At 38.9% G+C, this 22,139-nt stretch overlaps 1 protein-coding gene across 4 annotated transcripts in view; it reads right to left on the bottom strand.

Moving 5' to 3' along the window:
* Nucleotides 1-22,139, bottom strand: part of LOC111872982 — a 62,435-nt gene that overhangs the window by 30,003 nt on the left and 10,293 nt on the right. For all 4 annotated transcript variants that reach the window (XM_023867323.2, XM_023867324.2, XM_023867322.2 and 1 more), the window contains exons 6-13: nt 20,536-20,648; nt 16,110-16,248; nt 8,936-9,099; nt 8,265-8,422; nt 5,286-5,425; nt 4,344-4,487; nt 3,229-3,513; nt 2,252-2,407 (exon numbers count right to left, since the gene is read on the bottom strand). In XM_023867323.2, coding sequence (XP_023723091.1) covers nt 2,252-2,407; nt 3,229-3,513; nt 4,344-4,487; nt 5,286-5,425; nt 8,265-8,422; nt 8,936-9,099; nt 16,110-16,248; nt 20,536-20,648 — 1,299 coding nt within the window. The remainder of the gene's footprint in view (nt 1-2,251; nt 2,408-3,228; nt 3,514-4,343; nt 4,488-5,285; nt 5,426-8,264; nt 8,423-8,935; nt 9,100-16,109; nt 16,249-20,535; nt 20,649-22,139) is intronic.

The raw sequence follows: 22,139 nt of genomic DNA on the forward strand, positions 1-22,139 counted from the left end.
ACCTTACCATGGGTAGAAGCCCACATTAAGCTGTATGTCACACCTCCTGACCGTCATTCTCGTTAACACCAAATCACCGGAAGTAATAAAATCTGTCCCATGGTTCACCCACCTCAGAAATGGACTCTACACCACTGTATAGACAGAGAGAGGGAGAGGGAGATACACAACACCAGAAAATGCAATAGTGACCACACCTGGAAGCACTGGGTGAACAACATACAGTGCTAATTCTATGCAAACTGAGCTGAAACATGGCCTTTCTGCCGCACATGATCACTGCACTGTCTTCTGCCTTCCCTGATGAGTCAACAACAGTGATAACAGGAAGTCTAGTAATATGTGACTCATGCCAATTTCTTTGCACAGGAAGCAGATAATTTTACATTAAAGCATTTGGTGTGTTTATATGAATCCTGTAACTCTACTAGGAAGAGTCAGAGGAAATTCAGAAGAATGTTTCCATGGTTCGTGTTCGTCATACAAGCACTATTTAGAATCTTGCCAATATGTTAAAGACATGAAGCCAAATTGTCAGTGCCTGGTATTAACATAAGAGAAGTTCAACAGAACCAGAGTTTATCTTGAATATTTTGCCTTGTAAGTATCTCACGTGCCTTACACAAGAAACAGAAGTATCAACAGGGACAATGAGAGCCTCAACAAAGTTACTGAAACTGCAGCCTTGTAAAACAACAGTTAGTTGTGTGCTCTTTGCAGTGATCTAGCAGAGAAGACTTCATTCTTATATATGGTATCTTCAGTCAGTTCAGAATGACAAACTTGATCCCATGGTGATATTTTTTTACAGGCAAGATTTCTGAGACATTGATATTTCCAATAGGATTTTGCAAAAACACACACCACCAAACATTCCATGCAAATCCTGAAGACAGCGTCTGGTGAAAGACTTACATGTCATGGTTTACGGTCATTCTGTTCTCCCAACATTACTCAGTGTGAGCACATATTTGAAGCCTACTTAACAAATTCACATACCGAGGAACTCACATCAAGCATACAGCCTGAAGTGTGCTGTACATCTAGAGAACTATGATGTCAGCCAGAATCTATTTATGATTTGGGAATGTGAGCCAATGGCAAGCATTTACAGCATTTCCTGTATCACAGGTATATACACTTCAACACTTCAGTGCCTAAAGTTGCTGTACCTTCACTGTAATCACAGCTGACCAAAAATGAAAAGCAGCAATTAATTCAGTGTTCACACACAGTGGAAACATTGTGCTTTGGCTCAGCCCACAAGTAATCACTTTGAATGATAACTATGTCATATTTTACTTTCATAACACACTGATATCTATATAAATAAAAACGTAAATGTTGGTTTGTGTCTTATGGAAGATCTCCGAAAATTCTTCACAGATTGCTTTGAAATTTTGACACAACGTTGCATTCGAACACGTGTGTGCTTTCATACACCTATTATATAGATGTCACAGCCGTAACAGGTAAAAGTATTAATTGTATTCAATATAATAGACTGTAACGTGTTATATGTCATCCATCGAATACCAAGAGATCGTTGCCTAAGAATAACCATGGCAATGAACTGTTGAAACAGCGGATCGTTGCCTTGGAATAACCGTGGCAACGAACTGTTGAAACTGTTCGCTGCCTAGGAATAATCGTAGCAACGAACTGCTGAAACAGCACATCGTTGCCTTGGAATAACCGTGGCCACAAACTGTTGAAACTGCGGAAATAATGCATTTCTGCGGCAAAGAGCACAGAACACGTGAAATGGAACCCTGGACGAAAGTGTCCTCTATTGCGTCCAAAACCAGGTTATAATAGTCCAGCTCCAAAGAATTTTTCGGTGATACTGGACGTGATAATAATTGTACTCGCTGGTGTAAAAGTGAGCATTCAATAGCTTATTCAATGAATCCGAGACATGCGTGGAAGTTATTTCGTAAGTGTAGTTTATTTTTCATTGTTTTTCTTTTCGTTTTCTAAGAATAGGCTTAGGTCGTCGTACTCGCAGAGCGGAAGCAATGCGTCGAGTAATTTCAAATGAAACTGGGGAAGAACGGGCAGACTGAGCCACAGCAAGACGTGGCCAGGCACAGCTATACTGAATAAGAGTTTGCTAGTGTGCATTCTTTCTTTATTAGGAAGCAGGTCTTACTTACCACAGTATGCCTTACTTACCATAGCATGCCTTACTTACCCTATCATGCCTAACTTACCCTATCATGAACTCCGTAGCCTGTAATGCCTTACTTACCGTACACACGTGAGGTATCGAATGGATCTGGTGACTCAGATCTTGTATTAACAGAAATTTGATCTAAATCCATGTTGCTGGGGTAGCTGCCAGCAGCAGCATCATACGAACAGTTCTCATATGTGCGGCTGCTTACTTGTCCATCGCCCCAGAACTCTGTTTCAATACATGCAGATGGTTTAAATCACACGGTATGCACTTCAACCCTTTCAGACCCAAAAAACCATACCATAACATTGAAGAGAAAAGAGGAGAAAGAGAGAATGGGAAGGAAGAAAATGAAAAGATGTGGAGGAAGTACAGCAGATACAAAAGGAAATGAAAAAGGAATAACAGGGGCAAGAGGAAATGAAAATAAAGTGGGAGGAAGAGGAGGTGTAGGAGGAATAGTTAATGAAGAATAGAAAACAGAGGAGGAGGAAGAGGTAAATACAGTATATTATTGCACAAATTCAATTATTAACATCTTATACATAGTTAACCAAAAATTTAAAGTTGGTGATAATATACAAAATGTATTTTTTTGTCTAAAAGTAAAAAAAAAAAAAACTCCGTAGCCTGTAATTCGCAAGCGAACTACACTGACCGAGCGACCGCCGCTTGTAGGCAAAGTTAGTGGCAACTTTTGCGGATAGAGGGTGTCACGTGGTCAGTGCAATGGATCCCCACTGCCGTTAATCTCGGTTTTCTAGACCGAAGTCGCTATTTCCTTGAAATAGCTCCTCAGTTATCCCCATGAAGCTGAGTGGACCCCGTTCCAGACCCACTACTTCTCAGAAACTCTGGTAGCGCCGGGAATCGAACCAGGGACCTCTGGATCTGTAGGCAGGCACTCTGACCACTAGACTACAGATGGTGCAAAAATTATATCACTAAATATGATACTGTGTACATGTCATTAGATACATAACAACTGCAGGTGACACATCTTATAAACCAACAGATTTGAAAGAAGTAAAGACATAAAATTGACTCACCTTCTTCTATAACATCTATCGGCTCATCCATAATAGAATTTCTGTATGTATTTTCTGAAGTGGAAATGGAAAGCGCTGACGACTTAATCTCCACAGGAGCAACGAAATCTATCAACACTCCTTCGGTTAAGCTTGTTTTGCTCTTGGTCTCATTTGTGACAGCTGTTAATGTTTCAGTACATGTCACTTTACGTCCATCACCAAAATTCTGAGACGATTCATCCGTCAGCTTTGAATAATTAAACTGTTTCTGGTTGCTTCGTCCTCTGGCCTCTTGCGAAATTTCTATAATGATATAATGTTATGTGCATTAGATTTGGAAATCTCATTGTAAATATTTGATTATATACAATTTGAAGCTTTCACAGTAAATTAATGCACTGAAATCTTTTCGAGTGATCAGTTGTATCAAAGCTGAGTTAAAAACTGATGTTTCAGAGACCTGTTCTGTCTCTGTCACCAAGGTACATTGATGATGGAGTGAGAGAAGTTCTCCAAAACATTTGACTTTAGCTCAGCTTTGAGGCTGCTGACCACGTGAGAGGATTTCAGAGAAATATTCAATTAAGCATATGCACATGTAAACATGCAAAATACATTTCAGAGGTCAAGATAGAAAGACTGTCAAACGAGTAAATAAACATCATATAACACAATTATAAATACAAAATAAGTTGGTGCGTGTGAAAAGTGAAACCTTCATAGCAACATCAGAATATACAATTAAAAGTACAAATTTTAAAATGGTGGTAAGAGATAACAAAGAACAAATAACTATGGAGTTACTGTCCTTCCTGAAGCTATGTCCGGTGGGTGAAGTAACCATAAGCAAAATCCCAAATTAGTTACATGTAATATCAGTGGTAAGTTTAGATCCTCTGTGATTATGTCGAAACGGCTAAAGCTTCTGAAATCAAGATGAGAAATTCTACTCTGTACCTGCATCTTTACATTTCATCCAACTGTAATATAAACAGAAGAAAATATTTGAATTTGTATTCCAGCTGTCATTTCTAAGTCTCTGAATTCAGACTTCTATTTTGGGTTTTGATAAATTCAGTATTTTATACAAAAATGACAATAAATACTATAAACACAGATATAAAGTAACTCACTCTTTTTCCTGTCAGGCAGTTTAGGAGCTGGGCCTGGGTCTTGTGCCATACCTAATACATCAGGAGGTTCCATAGGATTTCGCAAATAAACTTCGTCTATAAAAGAAGGGTTACCCCAGGATTTTCCACACACAGCTCCATGACCTAGTAGGAGAAAATATTAACATAATTAATTTTCTATGAAAGGCGCATATATTTGTGCAATTTTCTTGTATTCAGCCCTCAGCACACCATGCATTGATTAGATCAGTTCATCGTACTTGCACTAGAACTGCCAGAGCCAAAGTGACCAACTCAAAGTTAATCACTTAGTAGGCCACGTTTGTCAACATATGAAATCATGCATAATATTCTGATGTTTAGGGGAAAGAACAGGCTCTCACACTGTCGACACCTGTAGTTAGCGGATGTTCAAGACTCTCTGAACAGGCAGGGCCAGGGTCATATAAAATTTGTTCCCCTCCCAAGCCTATAATTAAGGAAAGTGAAGAAAATCTATGTTCTTATTTAAATGTTCATATGTTGACAGCTTATTTTTTGTTATAAAGTACGTCCCTTTTCTTTACTAACTCTGTATTCATTCTTTGCCAACAAGAACATTTTAAAGACCCATACTGAATCTTATGCCTATTGGCAAAAATACAATGAATGCCCCCCCCCCCAGTTGCGGAGGAATTTGGACCCTGCAAGGCTCATCTGTGCCTTCTATCATGTGTCAATCGTACAACCTGCCAGAGAGACTGATGCTTTATATTGCAGGTATTCACATGCAGCAGGGATTTGTATGACCCTAAAACGTACCACTTCAATCACTTACAAGGCTGGACCAACTACATCCCTCACATCTTTCCTTTAGGCTCCCCAATAATCATGGTATCAAATACCCATGTGACAATGAATCATTTTTAAATTTAATTATTATTAACATTGCTAATTCATTACCTGTATGGATAAAAGAGTTCTGAAGAGGTTTGCTAATGTCTTCTACAACTTTCCTTCTCATTGGATCCACCAAACACCTTGGGAACTGACCAATGAGAAACGTGCGCTGATTCTGCCCTTTCCACCAATAAAGTTCTGCTCTGTAATGCAAGTTCCATGACAAATCTTTCACTATCATTTTTTGTAATGGTACTGACACAACATTTCACTAGAAATTTGTTACACTTGATGGTTGTCTTTTTTTTAACAATTAAGTGGTATGTAAAATTTGACACTGTTTACTTATTGCAGAGTATAGACCCATTCCTAGGCATTAACCATGAAACAAACAAGACAACAGCCACTACTATGCAGCAGAGTCTTAAAACGCAACAGAGGAACTGTTGCAAATGGTGTTTTCTACTCATAAGAGACAATCCCATCTTGTCAGAGAGGATGTTACATAAAGGACTATGAACACATGGTTCAGTTGAAAAAATTTCTAGTCATGAGTCTCAAGGGGCTTGACACCAAGACGAACTAACTGGCAGTAAACGAACGGTCCTAAAGTGATTCTGACTTTGACTTTAGGAGCTCAGCTGTCAGTGGAAAGTCAGTCTGTATAAGGAAGACCAGGAAGTTGGCATGAAATGGACGCCAGCCTGGGAGTTAGTCAGTTGAAGCACAGAGAGAGCTGTAAGGGAGTCTATGATGAGAAGACTTAGTCGGTGCAGTCAGCCCAGAAGCTGAAGAATCTCCACTGTTAGAAGCCGTTACCAGGAAACGACTATTGAAGACAGAAATGACTTCATGTGTGCTGTAGTTGTAGTGATATTCAGAGTGTGTAAGTCAGTTACACTGTTGTAGTTACAGCGTTAAAATCAATAAATCAAGTCAACAATCCAAACCCCGTTTATAGTAACTCATGCATGTGACATTATTTATTTACAATTTATTAACAATGCTGTCAGTAGCTCAGACTGTAATGTCAAATGGTAGGATGATTAGTGAATAATGAAATAGAAAAGATGAGAAGAAGCAGTTATAGCTTAATCTGAAGTACTATCCCATCATTTACCTTGAGAAACTGAGGAAATCCATGAAATCTCTCACTTAGTACAGCTGGTGTCCCAGCCAGTGTTCAAACTATGTACCTCCTGTATACAAGTAGGAAGCATTATCACTTGAGGCAAAATGATCTGGAATTTGAAACTGCAACTTGGCATGTTGCCAACAACATTTTAATTACGTCCGCTAAGGATATTCAATGGTAATAAGCAGATATACAATTTTTGTTAGCTAGAAAAGGATGTAATTTTGTCACGAGTAGGGGGGTGTGGGATGTGCGTGACTTATAAGATTGATTTTGGGTTGGATGATTGGATTTATTGACACCTTAATACACAGTACTTGGAATTACAGGCAATTACACCACTACTGCTGATCTACACACTTTACAGTTCACCGTTACACACACCATAGGATTCTCAGTCTTCACTAGTCATATCCTGGCAAAGGATTTATCAGTCTCACTTTAACTGCAGCACACGTGAAGTCCTCGTTGCACTGCCTGATTCCTTTCTTGCCTTTTTTTTTTTCCAATTACCTTCGACTGCCATCTCCAGAACTCGACATAATTCTTGACTACAACTGACTCAAATGAACTCTTCTTCAACTATCTCTCTCAGTTTCTGATAATTAACTGCTCCCTTAGAACTTCCTGTTATAATGCCTCAGGGTGGACCCCAAAGAAAACACAGTCTTCTTTTTTCCAATTGTTTTAAGCATGTCTATTGACCCATTGCCTAGCAAAGGTTCTATATGTCACAATAAGTAATTGGGCAATACAACTGAAGAGAACAAATAATGTTATTAAATGAAGCACAAATTTTAATGTGGATCAACAATGACATAAGTTATCTAGAAGGTATTAAGTGAGAAATATAAAGAAATACTTTGGTGGACTTCGGGGACAAAGTTGCTTGCATCTGTGACATTCTCTAAGTCATACGCGTCCCCTGGTTAGTGCAAAATGAGGACCAAATCTGGCAACGCTTCCCAAAAGAAAAGTGCAAACTTCTTCAAGATGCAAAAAAGCAAGGACAAATTCAAACATAGATGGAAACAAGAAGCTTTGTTTAGTGCCAGACATAGAGCAATGATGATCCAAAAGAAGGCAAAATATAGGATTCTGAAGCAAACTGCAACATTGCCTTACGCAAATAGGCACTGCAAACAATAAAACAAACATTTTTCGTGTTCTCTGCACTAAATGCTGACATCACCTGCATGAACTTGAACCGCCTATGATAACATTCACAACAATTTCTTACTTTATTCAAATGCTTCCTGAACAGCACTGACAGGCCTAACACTTCTGGTCTGCAGTACACAGAAAGCTCAGCTATACTGAATCTCTTCTTGTGTTGAACAGCCTCTTGAACCAGAATTGCACATTCATGACACTATTATGTTTCACAAACAAAATCACACACTTAACCATATGTTTCTGCCATGTTTGTCCATGCACTACTGCCAACTGCACTGAACAAAACGCCCTGCTTCCATCGAGATTTTGGGTTCTTAACCAACCATATCAGAATTTTGTCTGCAATAAACTTTCTTCCCTGGATGAATAATTAAATGACATCCTGTAAAACTACAAAAAGAAGTTCCAGTAAATTGGTAATGTAATGAGAACAGAATTTTAAAATGTGTGAAGTATTAGTGAAACTGATAATAATCTGAAGACGACTAACACAAAGAACACCAAGAAAACAGACGGATGGACGTGAAGTTTTGACACCAAAAGCAGAGAGAGGAAATTAAAGAGGAGTGATTTTAGGTAGACAAGGATCAAGGGATGATGTATTCACCAAGATGACCTACAACAAGAATATAAGGGACAGACGCATTAGAAGAAAGAAGAGAAGAGGCAGAAGAGGGAAATGAAAAGCAGACAGTAAACTACATTTATAAACGTGTCTGTGGGTCAAGTACCTGCCATCAATAACAACAATGGTGTCTCCTGGTTCAATAAGCAGCTTGTCTGCCTCATCAAATTTCCGGGTTGCCTTCATGACAGGAGGCAGTGTTTCAGAGAAGAAGTCCCTCAGGGCTTGAAACGTGGGTCGATCTGTGGGAACTTTGGCCCAACACTGCAAGAGAAAGTTGATATACAGTGAAACCTCACTAATTCGCACTTCATGTGTTTTATGTTTTATATCCATTTGTGACCTATTTACCAACTCTCCCTTGTATCTTCATCCTGAGATGGCATTCCTCCTTCCCTGTACTGTAAAAAAGATCTTAATTTCTCACTTCCTACTTCCATCTGCAGGAACCCTGAAAAGGGCCATCTTTTCAAACAATTCTCTTTCACTCTTATGATGAAAAATCATTCTGTTGCCTTGGAAAGGGTCCCCTTTCCTGTTCATCACTCCCATTGGTCTGGATCAGGCTCCATCTCTCTCCTCTCTCTTATGGGTATGAGTGACCAACTTCCTTTACAACATGCCTACATACACCAATCAATCCCAAATGCTACGCACTACATCCTTGAAGATGGAGAGAGTATGTTCCTCCAAAACATCAATAGCAGTATCAGTGTCTACAATACTGCATGGTATCACAATCCAGATATAAAGGTTTTGTACTGTCCCTTTCATTACCTGCAACATACGCTGATACAGATCAGGAGGGCATGCTTCAGGCTCATGTAATCGCTCTCCTTCTCGGTCTATCTTATGCAAGATTTGTGTCCCATTTAATCCTATCCATGGCTCTTCTCCAAATGTAAACATCTCCCACAGTGTGACACCAAACATCCATGTATCTGAAAACATTAATTTCTTAACTACAATTACCCACAGATCAGGTTTAAAAATGACAGCACTACACTTTACGAAAACTATGTACTCCTTTAGCGATTACTATACATATACATAAGAAATGGAATTGGGACAGCAGAGTCAGAATAGAGACTAGGCTACAGGTTGGACAATGGAGGAATCCCGGTTTCATTCCCAGCACAGGTGAGATATTTTTGTCTTCTTAACAGTACCCAGACAAGCAGGTGCATGCATAAGCCCCATATAAGCGAACATCAAAAACTTTCAACCGAATATAAGGTGGATATTTGTCATCGTCACATTATTCATTAATAATGTGAAGTTTCAGAAGATGACTCTGCCTCCATCAACAGGCACAAGTATGAGATCTAATGTGTTGTCACGTCACACAACTACAATATATAACGTCAAGAAAGAAAAAAACACTGCACAACATTCAAAATAACATAAATCACAACAATGGCCACAAGAATAGCTACACAGGTAACAGAAAAGCACACCTTACACATAATAAGAATCACGCCATAACACCCGCATAAGAATCATGCCAGAAAGAAATCTATAGCACAATTCACATATGAGTTAAGCAAAATTTCCCAAAGCTAAGAACAAAAAGCTCCAAGCTTCAAAATCAACAGAACTAAGATTTTCTATCATCACTACTACAACAAAACACAACCTTTCTCATATACTTCTATCTTTATACTTTTTTATTTTATTTTATTTTAGTACACACTACTTTAATCTCTCCATGTTAGGTGGGTCCCTTGTCACAACAGCATGGCACGTCCTCAAGTTGCGGATGGAGGAGACAGCCTCCAAGTATGGATGGAAGCTTCAAATATATTGAATAAGCAGTTGTAGACAGCCAACCTTGGCGGTTGGGCGTAGGGCTAACAGCTCCTCACCATAAAAAATAAATTTGTTACAAAAATGTTCAAGAAGACTCAGACCTGGGAGGATTCTGTGGATAAACGACCTAAGCGAAAGAAAATGGATATGAGATTTGGTACTTGGAATGTTAGAAGTATGTATAGGGCAGGTTTGCTCAGGGCAGTGGCAGAAGAAATCTCAAAATATAAGTTAGATTTAGTGGGAGTACAGGAGGCCGGATGGGACATAGGTGGCACTGAACCAGCTGGCAAATATACATTTTTCTATGGAAAGGGGAATGACAATCATGAATTAGGTACAGGTTTTTTCGTACATTAGAGAATCATATCACAATTAAGAGGGTGATAGGTTATCATACATAACACTAAGGGTTCGCTGGTGTGATATCATCTTGAATGTTCATGCCCCAATGGGAAGATAAAATTGATGACATAAAGGACAGGTTCTACGAAGAACCAGAACTTGTATTTGATAAATTCCTGAAGTACCATATGAAAATTTTGTTAGGAGATTTCAATGCCAAAGTAGGGAGGGGAGACATTTTCAAACCAACAATTGGGAATGAGAGTTTGCAAGAAATTAGTAATGATAATGGAATTAGAGTAGTAAACTCTGCCACACCAAAAAATCTTACTGTCAAAAGTACAATGTTCCTACATCATAACATACATAAATTTACATGAACGATTCTTGATATGAAGAAACATGATCAAATAACCATATTTTGATAGACAGGAGATGACATTCAAGTATACTTGACGTCCAATCATTCAGGGCAGCAAATTGTGATACAGACCAATACCTGGTGGTGGCAAAGGCTAGGGAAAGACTGGCAGTGAGTAAACAAGCAATGCACAGAGTTCATATGGAGAGGTTCAATCTCAAGAAATTAAATGAGGTAGAGGGTAAAGAGCAGTATCGTGTTAAAATATCAAATAGGTTTGCGGCTTTGGAAAATTCAGACACTGAGGTGAATGTTAATAGAGCTTGGGAAACTATTAGAGAATATAAAAATTTCTGCCAACGAGAGTCTAGGTTATTATTAACTGAAGAAGAATAAGCTATGGTTTGATGAAGGATGCTCAAAATTATTAGACCAAAGAAAACAATCCAAATTGCAGTGACTACAGGATCCAAGCAAAATAAATGGAGATAAACTGAACAATAGAAGCCATGAGACCAGCAGGCATTTCAGGAAGAGAAAGAGAGAATATCTGAAACACAAAATTGATGAGCTTGCAATGAACAGTAAGAACAAGAACATTAGAGACTTGTATAGAGGAATAAATAAACTGAAGAGGGGTTACCAACCTAGAAGTAACTTAGTGAAGGATGAGAATGGTGATCTGCTTGCAGATTCCCACAACATTTTGAATAGGTGGAGGAACTACTTCTCCCAGTTATTGGATGTACATAGGGTCAGCGATGTTAGGCAGATGGAAATCCATACAGCTGAGCCATTAATACCTGAGGTTGAAATTGCTATTGCAAAATTGGAAAGGTATAAATCGCCAAGTAGTGATGAAATTCTGGCATAACTGATTCAAGCAGGAGGTGAAATATTATGTTCTAAGGTCCATAAGCTATTAGATTCTATGTGGAATAAGGAAAAATTGTCTGATCAGCAGAAGGAGTCTATTATTGTACCAGTTCACAAGAAGAGCGATAAAACTGACTGTAGTAATTATCAGGGAATATCACTGCTATCACTCATCACTCACTCATGGAGCGGAGCCCTTCTTGAGAATCTGTCAATTGTGCAGTTACTCAAAAACTTCCCAGCATTCTATGGATCCTGAAGGTTCATTACCATGGTCACAAGAGCCTTCCCCTTGTTCCTATCCTGAGCCAGACCTATCCAATCCACACCACCCCATCCTATCTCTCTAAGATCCATATTAATAATGTCCATCCGCCTAAGTCTTGGTCTTCCCAGTGGTCTCCTTCCTTCCGGCTTTCCCGTCAATATCCTATACACATTCTTCCTCTCCCTCATTCATGTTACATGCCCTTCCCATCTCATCCTCCTTGACTTGATCACTCTAATTATACATGGAGAAGTTATGAAGCTCCTCATTACACAGTTTCCTCCAACCTCCTGTCACTTCATCTCTTCAGTCCAAATACTGTCCTCAACACCCTATTCTTAAAAACCCTCAGTGTATGTTCCTCCCTTAATGTCAGAGAGCAAGTTTCACACCCATACAGAACCACAGGCAGAATTATAGTTCTGTGTATTCTGATCTTTGTTTTTAGACAGGAGATGAGAAGGCACAAGGTCCTGGATTGAATGGTATCAAGCATTACCCGAATTCAATCTCTTCTTAGTTTCCTCCTGAATCAGGTTTTCGTTTGTTATAGTGGTTCCCAAATATCTGAACTGTGCCACATTTTGATAGCATCTGTTAGCTATCTTCATGTCATGATTTTACCCTACATTCTGCTGATGAGACAGCAACATATAGTTAGTTTTCTCCATGTTTACTTCTAGACCAACCTCCTTACTAGTTGTTGTGTTTCTCTCTTTGGTATCTATATTATCACTAGGGACCGGATTTTTATGCCCTAATAATCCCTTAAATATGTATGCATTTATGCATGAAAACTTCTGAAATATGCATTAAAATATGCACATAAAAATTTATACCAAATACTAAAATTGATTTTACATTATTTTAAGACCAACAAATCAATATTTAAGTTCATTTTATGCAATCACTAAATGATTCACTTGCAATAAAAAGCTGTATTTAAATACAAATCATGCAACAAAGCCAACATATTTCATTACAAATTTAAAAAACCAATGGTACTCACATTTAGCTCTCCAAACTTTCAACTTCTCTTCTGTTGCAGTTCAAAATTACTAAATGTTTTAGGTTTTCCATAGTTAGTTGCCTACTATTGTCTCGTATGATGTCCTTATAGCTGGAAAAACTTCTCTCCACCTCACAGGAACTTAGGGGCACATGTACAAAACCCACTATTTGCTACATTCTTAGTGATTTTTTACTTGGTAGTTCAGTACATTTACCGGCTAAAATTTCTTCAATTTCACAAATTTGTTCATATCCTGGATTTTTTAAAGACTGCTGTGTACTTTTTCCTTTACTACTTCAACAACTCTACCAGGAACCGAATTCAATTTGGAAACAGTGGGTTTGAACACACTTAACGACTGATACAAAATAGTGTTGCTATTGCTTGCCTCCAGTGAGGAAATGGCGGATGGAAGATGAGAGAAGTGAGCAGATATATAGGAAAGATTAGTTTCTAGGTCTGCGTTTTTTAGCACATCTTGGGCAATTTGAATTGATGCTGCACTTTTGGAATCAACTGTATTCATGACATTCCTAACTGTTTCTAAATGTTCGGTATAATAACTCGCTGCACACAGCCACGTGCTCCAGCGCATTAAAATTGGTTCTGGCAGAAGTGGAACGCTCAGTGCTATTGCTTTAAAGGCTTCTTTCCTGTATGGCACTTTAACACATACCTTCTTCACAGAAGACACCAACTTGTCAACAAGTGGAAAATTTGCACGAATTGTTTCTGCAACACGGTGCAACCCATGGGCAAGGCAAGTCAAATGTGTCATATTTGGAAATATAACTTTAAGAGCAGTACCAGCTTTCATTATATAACATGTGGCATCAGTCACAAAGAGCAATACACGCACATACTGAATGCCATTCGGCCATAGTAAATTCATGGAATTGATAAAAAATTCGGAAACTGTGGAGCTCACTCTACTGCAAGAAGATATGGGGTAGACTGTTCATTCTTATTAAGGGATCCAACTATACAATTTGCAATAAACTGTCCCTCACAATCTTGTGTTTCGTCGATTGATACCCACACAAAATTATCTTGCATCTTATCTCTAATGTTTTCAATTGTAAGATCATAACACTGCTTCACGTAATTTTTGCGCACAGTAGATTCATCCGGCACTTTGCACTGTGTATACTTCTCTATGAAGTTTCTTAGAGTAGGATTGGTTAGTTTCCACAGCAGAATATCTGCCACTAAAAAGGCTTCACATAAATCAAAGGAAAACTGTGAAAACTATTATTAGAAAATTCACTAAGCAATTTTTGAACAGGAGCACTTCTCGTGGATTTAATTTTAATATTCTCTTTGTGTACTTTATCACACGCTTGGCAATAAAGAATTTTGTTATCCATACTTATCATCCCTCCTTCAAACTCCCTCTGATACAGCTGAAATTTAGTTTTCTGACTTACTTTCACTTTTGGCATGACTACAGAAAGGTAAACCAACTTAACTACAGACTAGTCACCAGTAATGTGAACGGCCCCCAACTTAAAATGAAGACGAGTAACGAACTTCATGGAGACTTCGGAAAAAAATAAGTGAAGTCTCTTATCGGTTGAATAGTATTACATTGATAGCGGCTACATGTGAACACTTCCGACTAATCTCTTTGCGGCCACTTTGATGGTACGTGGATGAGGCAAGTTATGAGTAGAGAGATCAGGGAAGTCCCGTCCTGGGTATTCCATCAGATACATAAATCATGATGAAACGTTGAGTCAAATATGCAACATATTCTAGTACAGAAAAGAAAAAATGTATACACACAACCATGACTGAAAATTTGAACATAAAATTAAAAAATATATATGATAAACATTTTAAAAAGGAAATATGCAGTATAAATAGAGATCTTGGAAAATATGATGCTTATTCATAAAACAGGCAAAATATGCATTTATATGCACCATCAAACCATGTGCAAAATTTAAGAAATGAAGTAATTCATACATATATCCAAACGAGCATACTTTCTGGTTGCAAGAAAGAAATATGCATTTGCATTAAAATCCAGTCCATAATTATCACCCAGCAGATTCAAATCATCAGCATAAACCAACAGCTGATGTACCCCATTTCATTTCAGTCTCACCTGGTTTTCTTGGACCTTCCTAATGGCATATTCTAAAGCAAAGGTTCATAACTTGTACTCTTCTCCAAGTATAATTAGAATGATCAAGTCAAGGAGGATGAGATGGGCAGGACATTCAGCATGAATAGGGGAGAAGAGGAATGCATATAGGATATTGGTGGGAAAGCCAGATGGAAAGAGACAACTACAAAGACCAAGGCATAGGTGGGTGGACAATATTAAAATGGATCTTTGAGAGATAGGATGGAATGATATGGATTGGATTTATCTGGTTCAGGATAGGGACCAGTGGAGGGCTCTTGTGAACATGGTAAATAACCTTCGGGTTCCATAAAATGCTGGGAAGTTCTTGAGTGGCTGCACAATTGGCAGATTCTCAAGAAGGGCTCAGCTCCATGAGTGAATATTTTAATCTGTGACTATGTACAACCAAAGAATAACCACAAAGATATATAGATCTCACAGTCACTAGGTTAAATGTAATTTATACATGTGCACACACACCAGCACATGTGCATTATTTAGCCTACTTCCATTATTTTGAAAAAATAAAAGTAAGTTTATGAGTTCACCTTGTTGTCCGTGTATGTATGTGTATTCCCCCCCAGCCCAGTGTTGCTTGGCAAGAGCTCAGTACAACACATTCCTGCGACAAAATTTTGACTAAAAATTACAGAGACAGAGAGCATATCAAACAGCTAAATATAGGTATATAATATAATATATAATATATATAATATTACAACAGATGTTAGAGAAATAGATTGTGAACATATGAACCAGGACAAACTGGTCCAATGTAATGACAACTGTTTCATAAGTGCAAGGAAGTTTGTGATCAACAAAACCCACCATTAATGCTGTTTCATAAGTGCAAGGAAGTTTGTGATCAACAAAACCCACCATTAATGCAGCAGTTCTGAACAAGAGCGGGCCAGTACACCAGGCAGTACACGAAGCTTTATGAGGGGGTATGCATTGACAAAAAGAGTCTTGATAGTTTTCTGCTGTGCAGCTTTTCCATGCATGGAATACATAAGGTCTGTTTAAAATGAAAAAATTTGTACCTTCTCATGTTCATAATGCAGATAATACTCGGCGTGAGATAAAAGTTCACTCCAAGACCAATGAGTATATCGAGCAAAAGAGGTTCAGTAATGCTGCACTAACCTGATGCATGGCTGAACTGTCGACTCTTAAGGCTCTCAGGGGCACACCATGGGAATGGAACTTTTTTATGTTCTGTCATAACATAACAGTCCTCCTGCTGTGGAAGTGCTCGCATGAGGCCAAAGTCTCCTATCTTCACCTGAAAATATACACTGGATTGTGAGACATGACATTCTCAAGGTGGCGACTACCAAGACTATTGCCTTCTGGGATGTGACACCATGTGGCCTGGCAGATGTTCACGTCAGTTTCAGAGAAACAACACATCTGCAAGACCACATAGAATTACGTCCCAGACGTAAACACCCGACAAAAAAAAATACTGTGGTCTGTAGTCCACAGGCGAACTATACCGACCGAGCAACCGCCACTTGTCAGCAACGTTAATGCCAACTTTTGCGGACAGAGGGTGCCTTCAAACAGCTCCTCAGTTATCCTCACAAGGCTGAGTGGACCCTGTTCCAGACCCACTACTCCTCAGAAAATCTGGTAGCGCCTGGAATCTAACCTGAGAAATCTGGATCTGTAGCCAGGAACTTTGACTACTAGACCATAGAGGCACTCCTTCAAACACCAGACTGGTAACAAAATTATTTTCGAAACACCTGCTGTTCCCCCTTAAACAAGAAGAGAATGTTCCCTAGCACTGATGACCCTGACAGCTGTGCTCCTTTTGTACAACTAATGAAAGAACTTACCAATACAGACAGGTCAAAAGAGATAGTCTGACTGGCTGACACTGTATCAGTTGCAGAGGCTATTTATCACTGAATGTGATGAGAGGATGCCTACATACTGTAAACTGGAAAGAACAGGGATATGAAGTGGCTATGGTCTATTTTCAAGGTATCCTAGTGATTGCCTGAAGCTCAGAAAATAGATGTCAATGAATACACCCCTAATTCTCCAGGTATGGAGAAGCTGATAACATTCTCATGTGAATAGCAAAGTTTACCAATATGCAGGGAAGGAGAGACCTAGATATGGTATACAACACACAGTTAATGATAAATTCATACACTTTTTATCAGTTCATAGCACGTATAGTCACAATTCAACCTCTCTACAAATTTTATATACAAGTACCCCCCCCAACTTAAATGCATGCTCAAAATTTGTCATGTAAATAAGACGTAAAAGTTTGTAACAATGATACATTTCTACAAATATTATGTTTCTGGACATTATCAATTGTTCCATCTTTATCTAAAGAACACCGTTCTGTTTATATTACAAAACACAACATTTTGGAGACTTGGTGCTCTCTCCACCTTCAGGTGGAACCTATTCAGTTGGGCCCAATGATACAGCTAGTCCCTATCTCTGGAGACAGGACGATGGACAATGCTCAGAAACATAACATGGGTCACATAGCGTCAAATTTTTGTTATCCATTTTTTTCATACTACCTTTAATATTCACTGAAAAATACATCACTCAGTTAACTGGCAATTCCTTTCAACAGGTTTACTGTACGCCTTGGTCCTTTTGTAATAACGTGAATGGTTCTTTCAGAAACATGAGCCTCTATAACAAAGCCTCCCAACTTGTCCACCACAGCTGCCACCACCTCCACCTCAATTTTATTTCATTTAAATAACTGTCTTCTAGTATATGCGAGTGATCACATGTGGCAACAGGAATCCACTTCTTCCAGTCTTGTCTTGGATTTTATCTTCTATTTCTTCTGGCACATTATCAACAAAATTGAAAAAAAATCACCTGTTACCTCTGCCATGTCTGTAAGTATGTAACATCTCAAGATCCATGGAACTGGCTTTCATAAAATTTTATACCAGTAAATTTTACTAAAATTGTCTGTGTAGACTGCTGCAAACTAGTGACAGAAGTTTCTTCTCTAAAATTTTCTGTGGTTTATCTTCCTGTTCAGGAGTTCTGATGAATTCATATGAACATCTGCTTGAGGTACACAGCACTTTTTGCCGCCCTCCTCTTCTTCTTCTTCTTCTGTCGTTGTTACCGCTCAGTGAGACTTCAAGCCTCTCGAGTTGGTCGTCACTTATTACCGTCCTTCACGTCCGCCCCTTTGTGGTCTGCACTTGTATCCGCCGCTTCCTGTTGCTTTCTGGTTTAGGGTAAGGAGTGGGATTATTCTGAATTTGGATTTGTGTGGGCGCCAGTGGACTTGGATGACATCCACGAGTTTTGAATGGGGAAAACAAAGGTGGGGATTTGGATGGGGGGGACGTTTGGGGTTCCGACTGCTCAGACGGCAGGACAAGATTCTGTCTCAGGGCGACTAATGGGCCTTGCTCACACAGGGAGAGAGAAAACACTGAAAAACACACCCTTCACCAACACTGTTGCGTTTATTGTAGATGTTCACTACAATTACCTATTACCCGGCTGTAGCACTTTGAATTGTACACTGGACTAGGGCCAACACCGATTTAACGTCCGGGAGGTTACTACTGACTCCGGTTATTCCCTTTGGCTAATCACTCACGCTATTTCCTTCTGATGACTTGTAATAACTTGTAATAACTGACTGCTCTGGAGAGGCAGACGTCCCGACGGTTCCGGGAACGCCTGGATTCCTCTCCTCTGAAATTTTGCTGATTGGCTGAACCTCAAATTTGGGTGTTTCTTTCATTTGCATTCAGCCAATCCCTAACCAGATCCATGTTAATTTGGGCCTAAGTACAACACGGTCCCTCTGACAGCTCTTAAATAAATGGAGGTACGCTAACAATCGCTCGGTGCGCCCCTTCGAAAATTATTGCGACTCGTTTCTGTCAAGTCTCAAATTTTCAAAGACTCGAACCGTCGAAGTTAAGCATTGAAATCCCCAGAAAACACAGCGGGATACTTCCTGCTCCGTTCTGGGTTTTCAAGTGACCTGCAGCTTGCTTGTCCCTCAGAAAGACCAGATGTTGTCCTTGGCGTCTGCTGGTGCTGGGGTCAATTCTGTATCATCTATTGTTAACAGTAGTACATTTCGTTCCCATGTAGTGCATTGTAATTAATAATATAAATGAAAAACATTCCTGAGGTCCCTGCATGGTGCGGTTACACACTTTCCTCACAGTTTGTTTTTAATTAGAAGCAAAACCAAACTTCTTATGAACCTATCTATGTCTCCTTGTCTCTGAGGTTGAGGTGGAGGGTACACAAGGTGTCAACTTCAAGTCACTGGTTTCACCTGCAGAAAGATATGCCTTCCTTGGTTTTTGTTCCCCAGTTTCCTTTTCTGTAACTTATGGATACTGCAGAGATAGAAAATTGGCTTCTTCTGTGACTGCAGCTGCATCCAACTCCAGCAATTCTGATGAATTAAACTGCTGCAGAGACAACAATTTCTGTTTTTTCACTGAAGTTTCTTAACTTAATGCTGTACCACTGGAGATGTTATTTTGAAACTGACTCTCACCGTTTGCAGACTGCAAAGAACACATTCCAACTGCTAAATTTTCAGTGTTAACTGGCTCTTTTTCAAATACATCAATAACCTCTGAATTACTGATTACCAGATTTGTAATTTGAGTTCTCAACTGTAACATTATCCATTGTACTGTGTTTCCTTTTTTTGCCTTTCTGAACTTTATTTTCCAGGTCAGATTTTTCTGCACTACATGCAGTGTCAGAGGTAGTTTCAAATGTTGCTGAAGACATGCTGTACTTATAATTCTTTTCTTCACTACCTTTCCTGCATGACAAAGTGTTTCTTGCAAGCATTTTATGAGGTTTTGTTATTAAAACTTTATCAGACCCTCCAAGTGTTGGGGACTTCAATGAGGACTGAGACAAATCATATATTTTAGTATCTGCGTTACAGATTTCAATATCTGTATTACCTTTTTCAGCCCTTCTGTCAGTATTTTTATCACTTGCAAAATTACAGGAAAGATCTCCGTTCCTTCTCTGAACTTCTTGTCCACATTGTCTCTTTGGAGTCTCCTGAATACTAGCAGATCCTGGTGCACTACACACACCATTTTTCACAAGCACTGTTTTTAGTCCATCTACAGATTCTTCCTTTGAAGTCAATTATGGACTAGACTGAGGAGTCAGAATTCTTCTAAGTAATCGGACTGCCAGTAGAATTGAGAAATCTTCCTCCTCCTTCATGTTAGCAGATAAGAAATCCCTGTTCTTTTAATTTAGACAAATAACTTAATTATATTTTAGTCTTTAGTAAACAAATAAAAAATGTTGTATGAAATTGTGCTAAAATGTCACTTGCCTAAGTCAAAATCGTATAATTTGGGGGATACCTACATTTCTTGCTTTATCTTCCCTCTGAAACAGTTTGTAAGCATCTGTAATAATACTGCACAATTATAAATAAAATTGATTTCATAATGTATCCCATCCTCTGCTTTTCCATACCTATACACAAATGTTCATCAACCCTCTTTCATTAACTTTCTTTGCAACTTGACTTACAAATTAATGTAATGCTTACCTTATCAGCTGCTGCAAGCAAGACATTGCGGCATGCCAGATCCCTATGAATGAATCTCTTTGATTCCAGGTAAGCCATCCCAGTAGCTACTTGAAGCGCATAGTCCCACAATGCTGTCATGATATAAATAATACAGTTAACTACGTACATCATTTGCCTTAAAACAAAATATGGGAAACCTTTTGCATGAACTTGAATACAGTAAAACACCATTACAATGAACACCACTTGACATGAGAACTTGATGAATGAAAGGTAAAAGATTGACACTATAGTCCAATATGAGTGCCAGCCTTCTTGTGGAGGTACAGCTCCACTCTATCTTTGATTTCAGCACTAGATGGACATGGGTGATTAACATTACACCACAGATGCTTTACTCCTCAGGGAAGGGCTGCCAATACCAGTGCATATGTGGCTAGCTGGGCCAGAGTGGACGGTGGTAAAGAAAAAAAATCTCCACTCCTGCAGTTAATTGAACCACAAATGTGCAGCTGCCCAGCCCATAGTGCAGTTATATATTGACAGGGCTACCTGTCTCCCAATCGGAGCAGTTCATACAAACTGCCAGTCGATATTTCATTCTCTTGTATCCCAATTACTGGTTCAGTTTGAATACAAATTCAGACGACAAACCCCTTATATTAGGGTCGTACACTGCACACTGTAAAGATATGCACGAGAATTAGACGTAAAACTGACAATTTCCTTATCCAAATGGTTGTAATACCTGTATGTATGGATTGTTGAATGATAATAAATGATAATGATGATAATGATAACAATGTCATCCTCATGTTAAGTGGGTCCCTTGTCTCCACAGCATGGTGTGGAGTGAGGAGTGTGGATGGAGGATGTACATTCCACATACTGGTAGCTGGCATATATTGAGCAGCTGTGGACATCTGACAAGGGATGGTTCTCCAGCCTCAAGTTTATGATGGGGGCTAGGAACTCATCACAATAAAAAGACCACCATGTTACTAAATGTTAAACAGAGGCTCAAACTTGGGCACAGGATAGGAATTAGTGGTGGGAATTTGTAAACAGAGGAATGAACATTCATGCTCCATAAAAGGCAGGAAATTTACAGAGTAGTTGAGAAATTTCTAGCTTTTCAAGGAACAATCTGCTTCATGGAGTGAGAATGCAAGCAGGTGGACTGACTGGTCAAATGGTCTGACATCAATCAGTCAGTTGGTCAGTCAGTGGACGATATTCTTCCTGTTGAAGTTTTAAGTATGATGGTAAACATTCGTTCATGCATTTCTATGTGCCAGGCAAATTATTTCAATAAATATGACAACAGACAGGACAAGGGCTTACAGTGCACTTTTAGCAATTAATCCTTTAATTGTTATGCCACAAGGAAAAAAATCTGGTTTTATGGACAACATTTTCAGTTGGAAGAAAATGCTGCAACATAATTTTTTTCTTTCAAAAGATATTCTGGAGACAAAAGGCATAAGAAATTTAAGTATTAACTTAGTTACAAAATAACTTATAAAAGTAAAAAAATATATATACTAGGTGGTTCAAATATGACCGGGACTGATTTTTTGTAAACAAGCCGCACTGTGCAGCAGCTGTGCGACCTTGAGAGA

This window comes from Cryptotermes secundus, unplaced genomic scaffold, assembly GCF_002891405.2.
Source record: "Cryptotermes secundus unplaced genomic scaffold, Csec_1.0 scaffold1277, whole genome shotgun sequence".
Lineage (NCBI taxonomy): Eukaryota > Metazoa > Arthropoda > Insecta > Blattodea > Kalotermitidae > Cryptotermes > Cryptotermes secundus.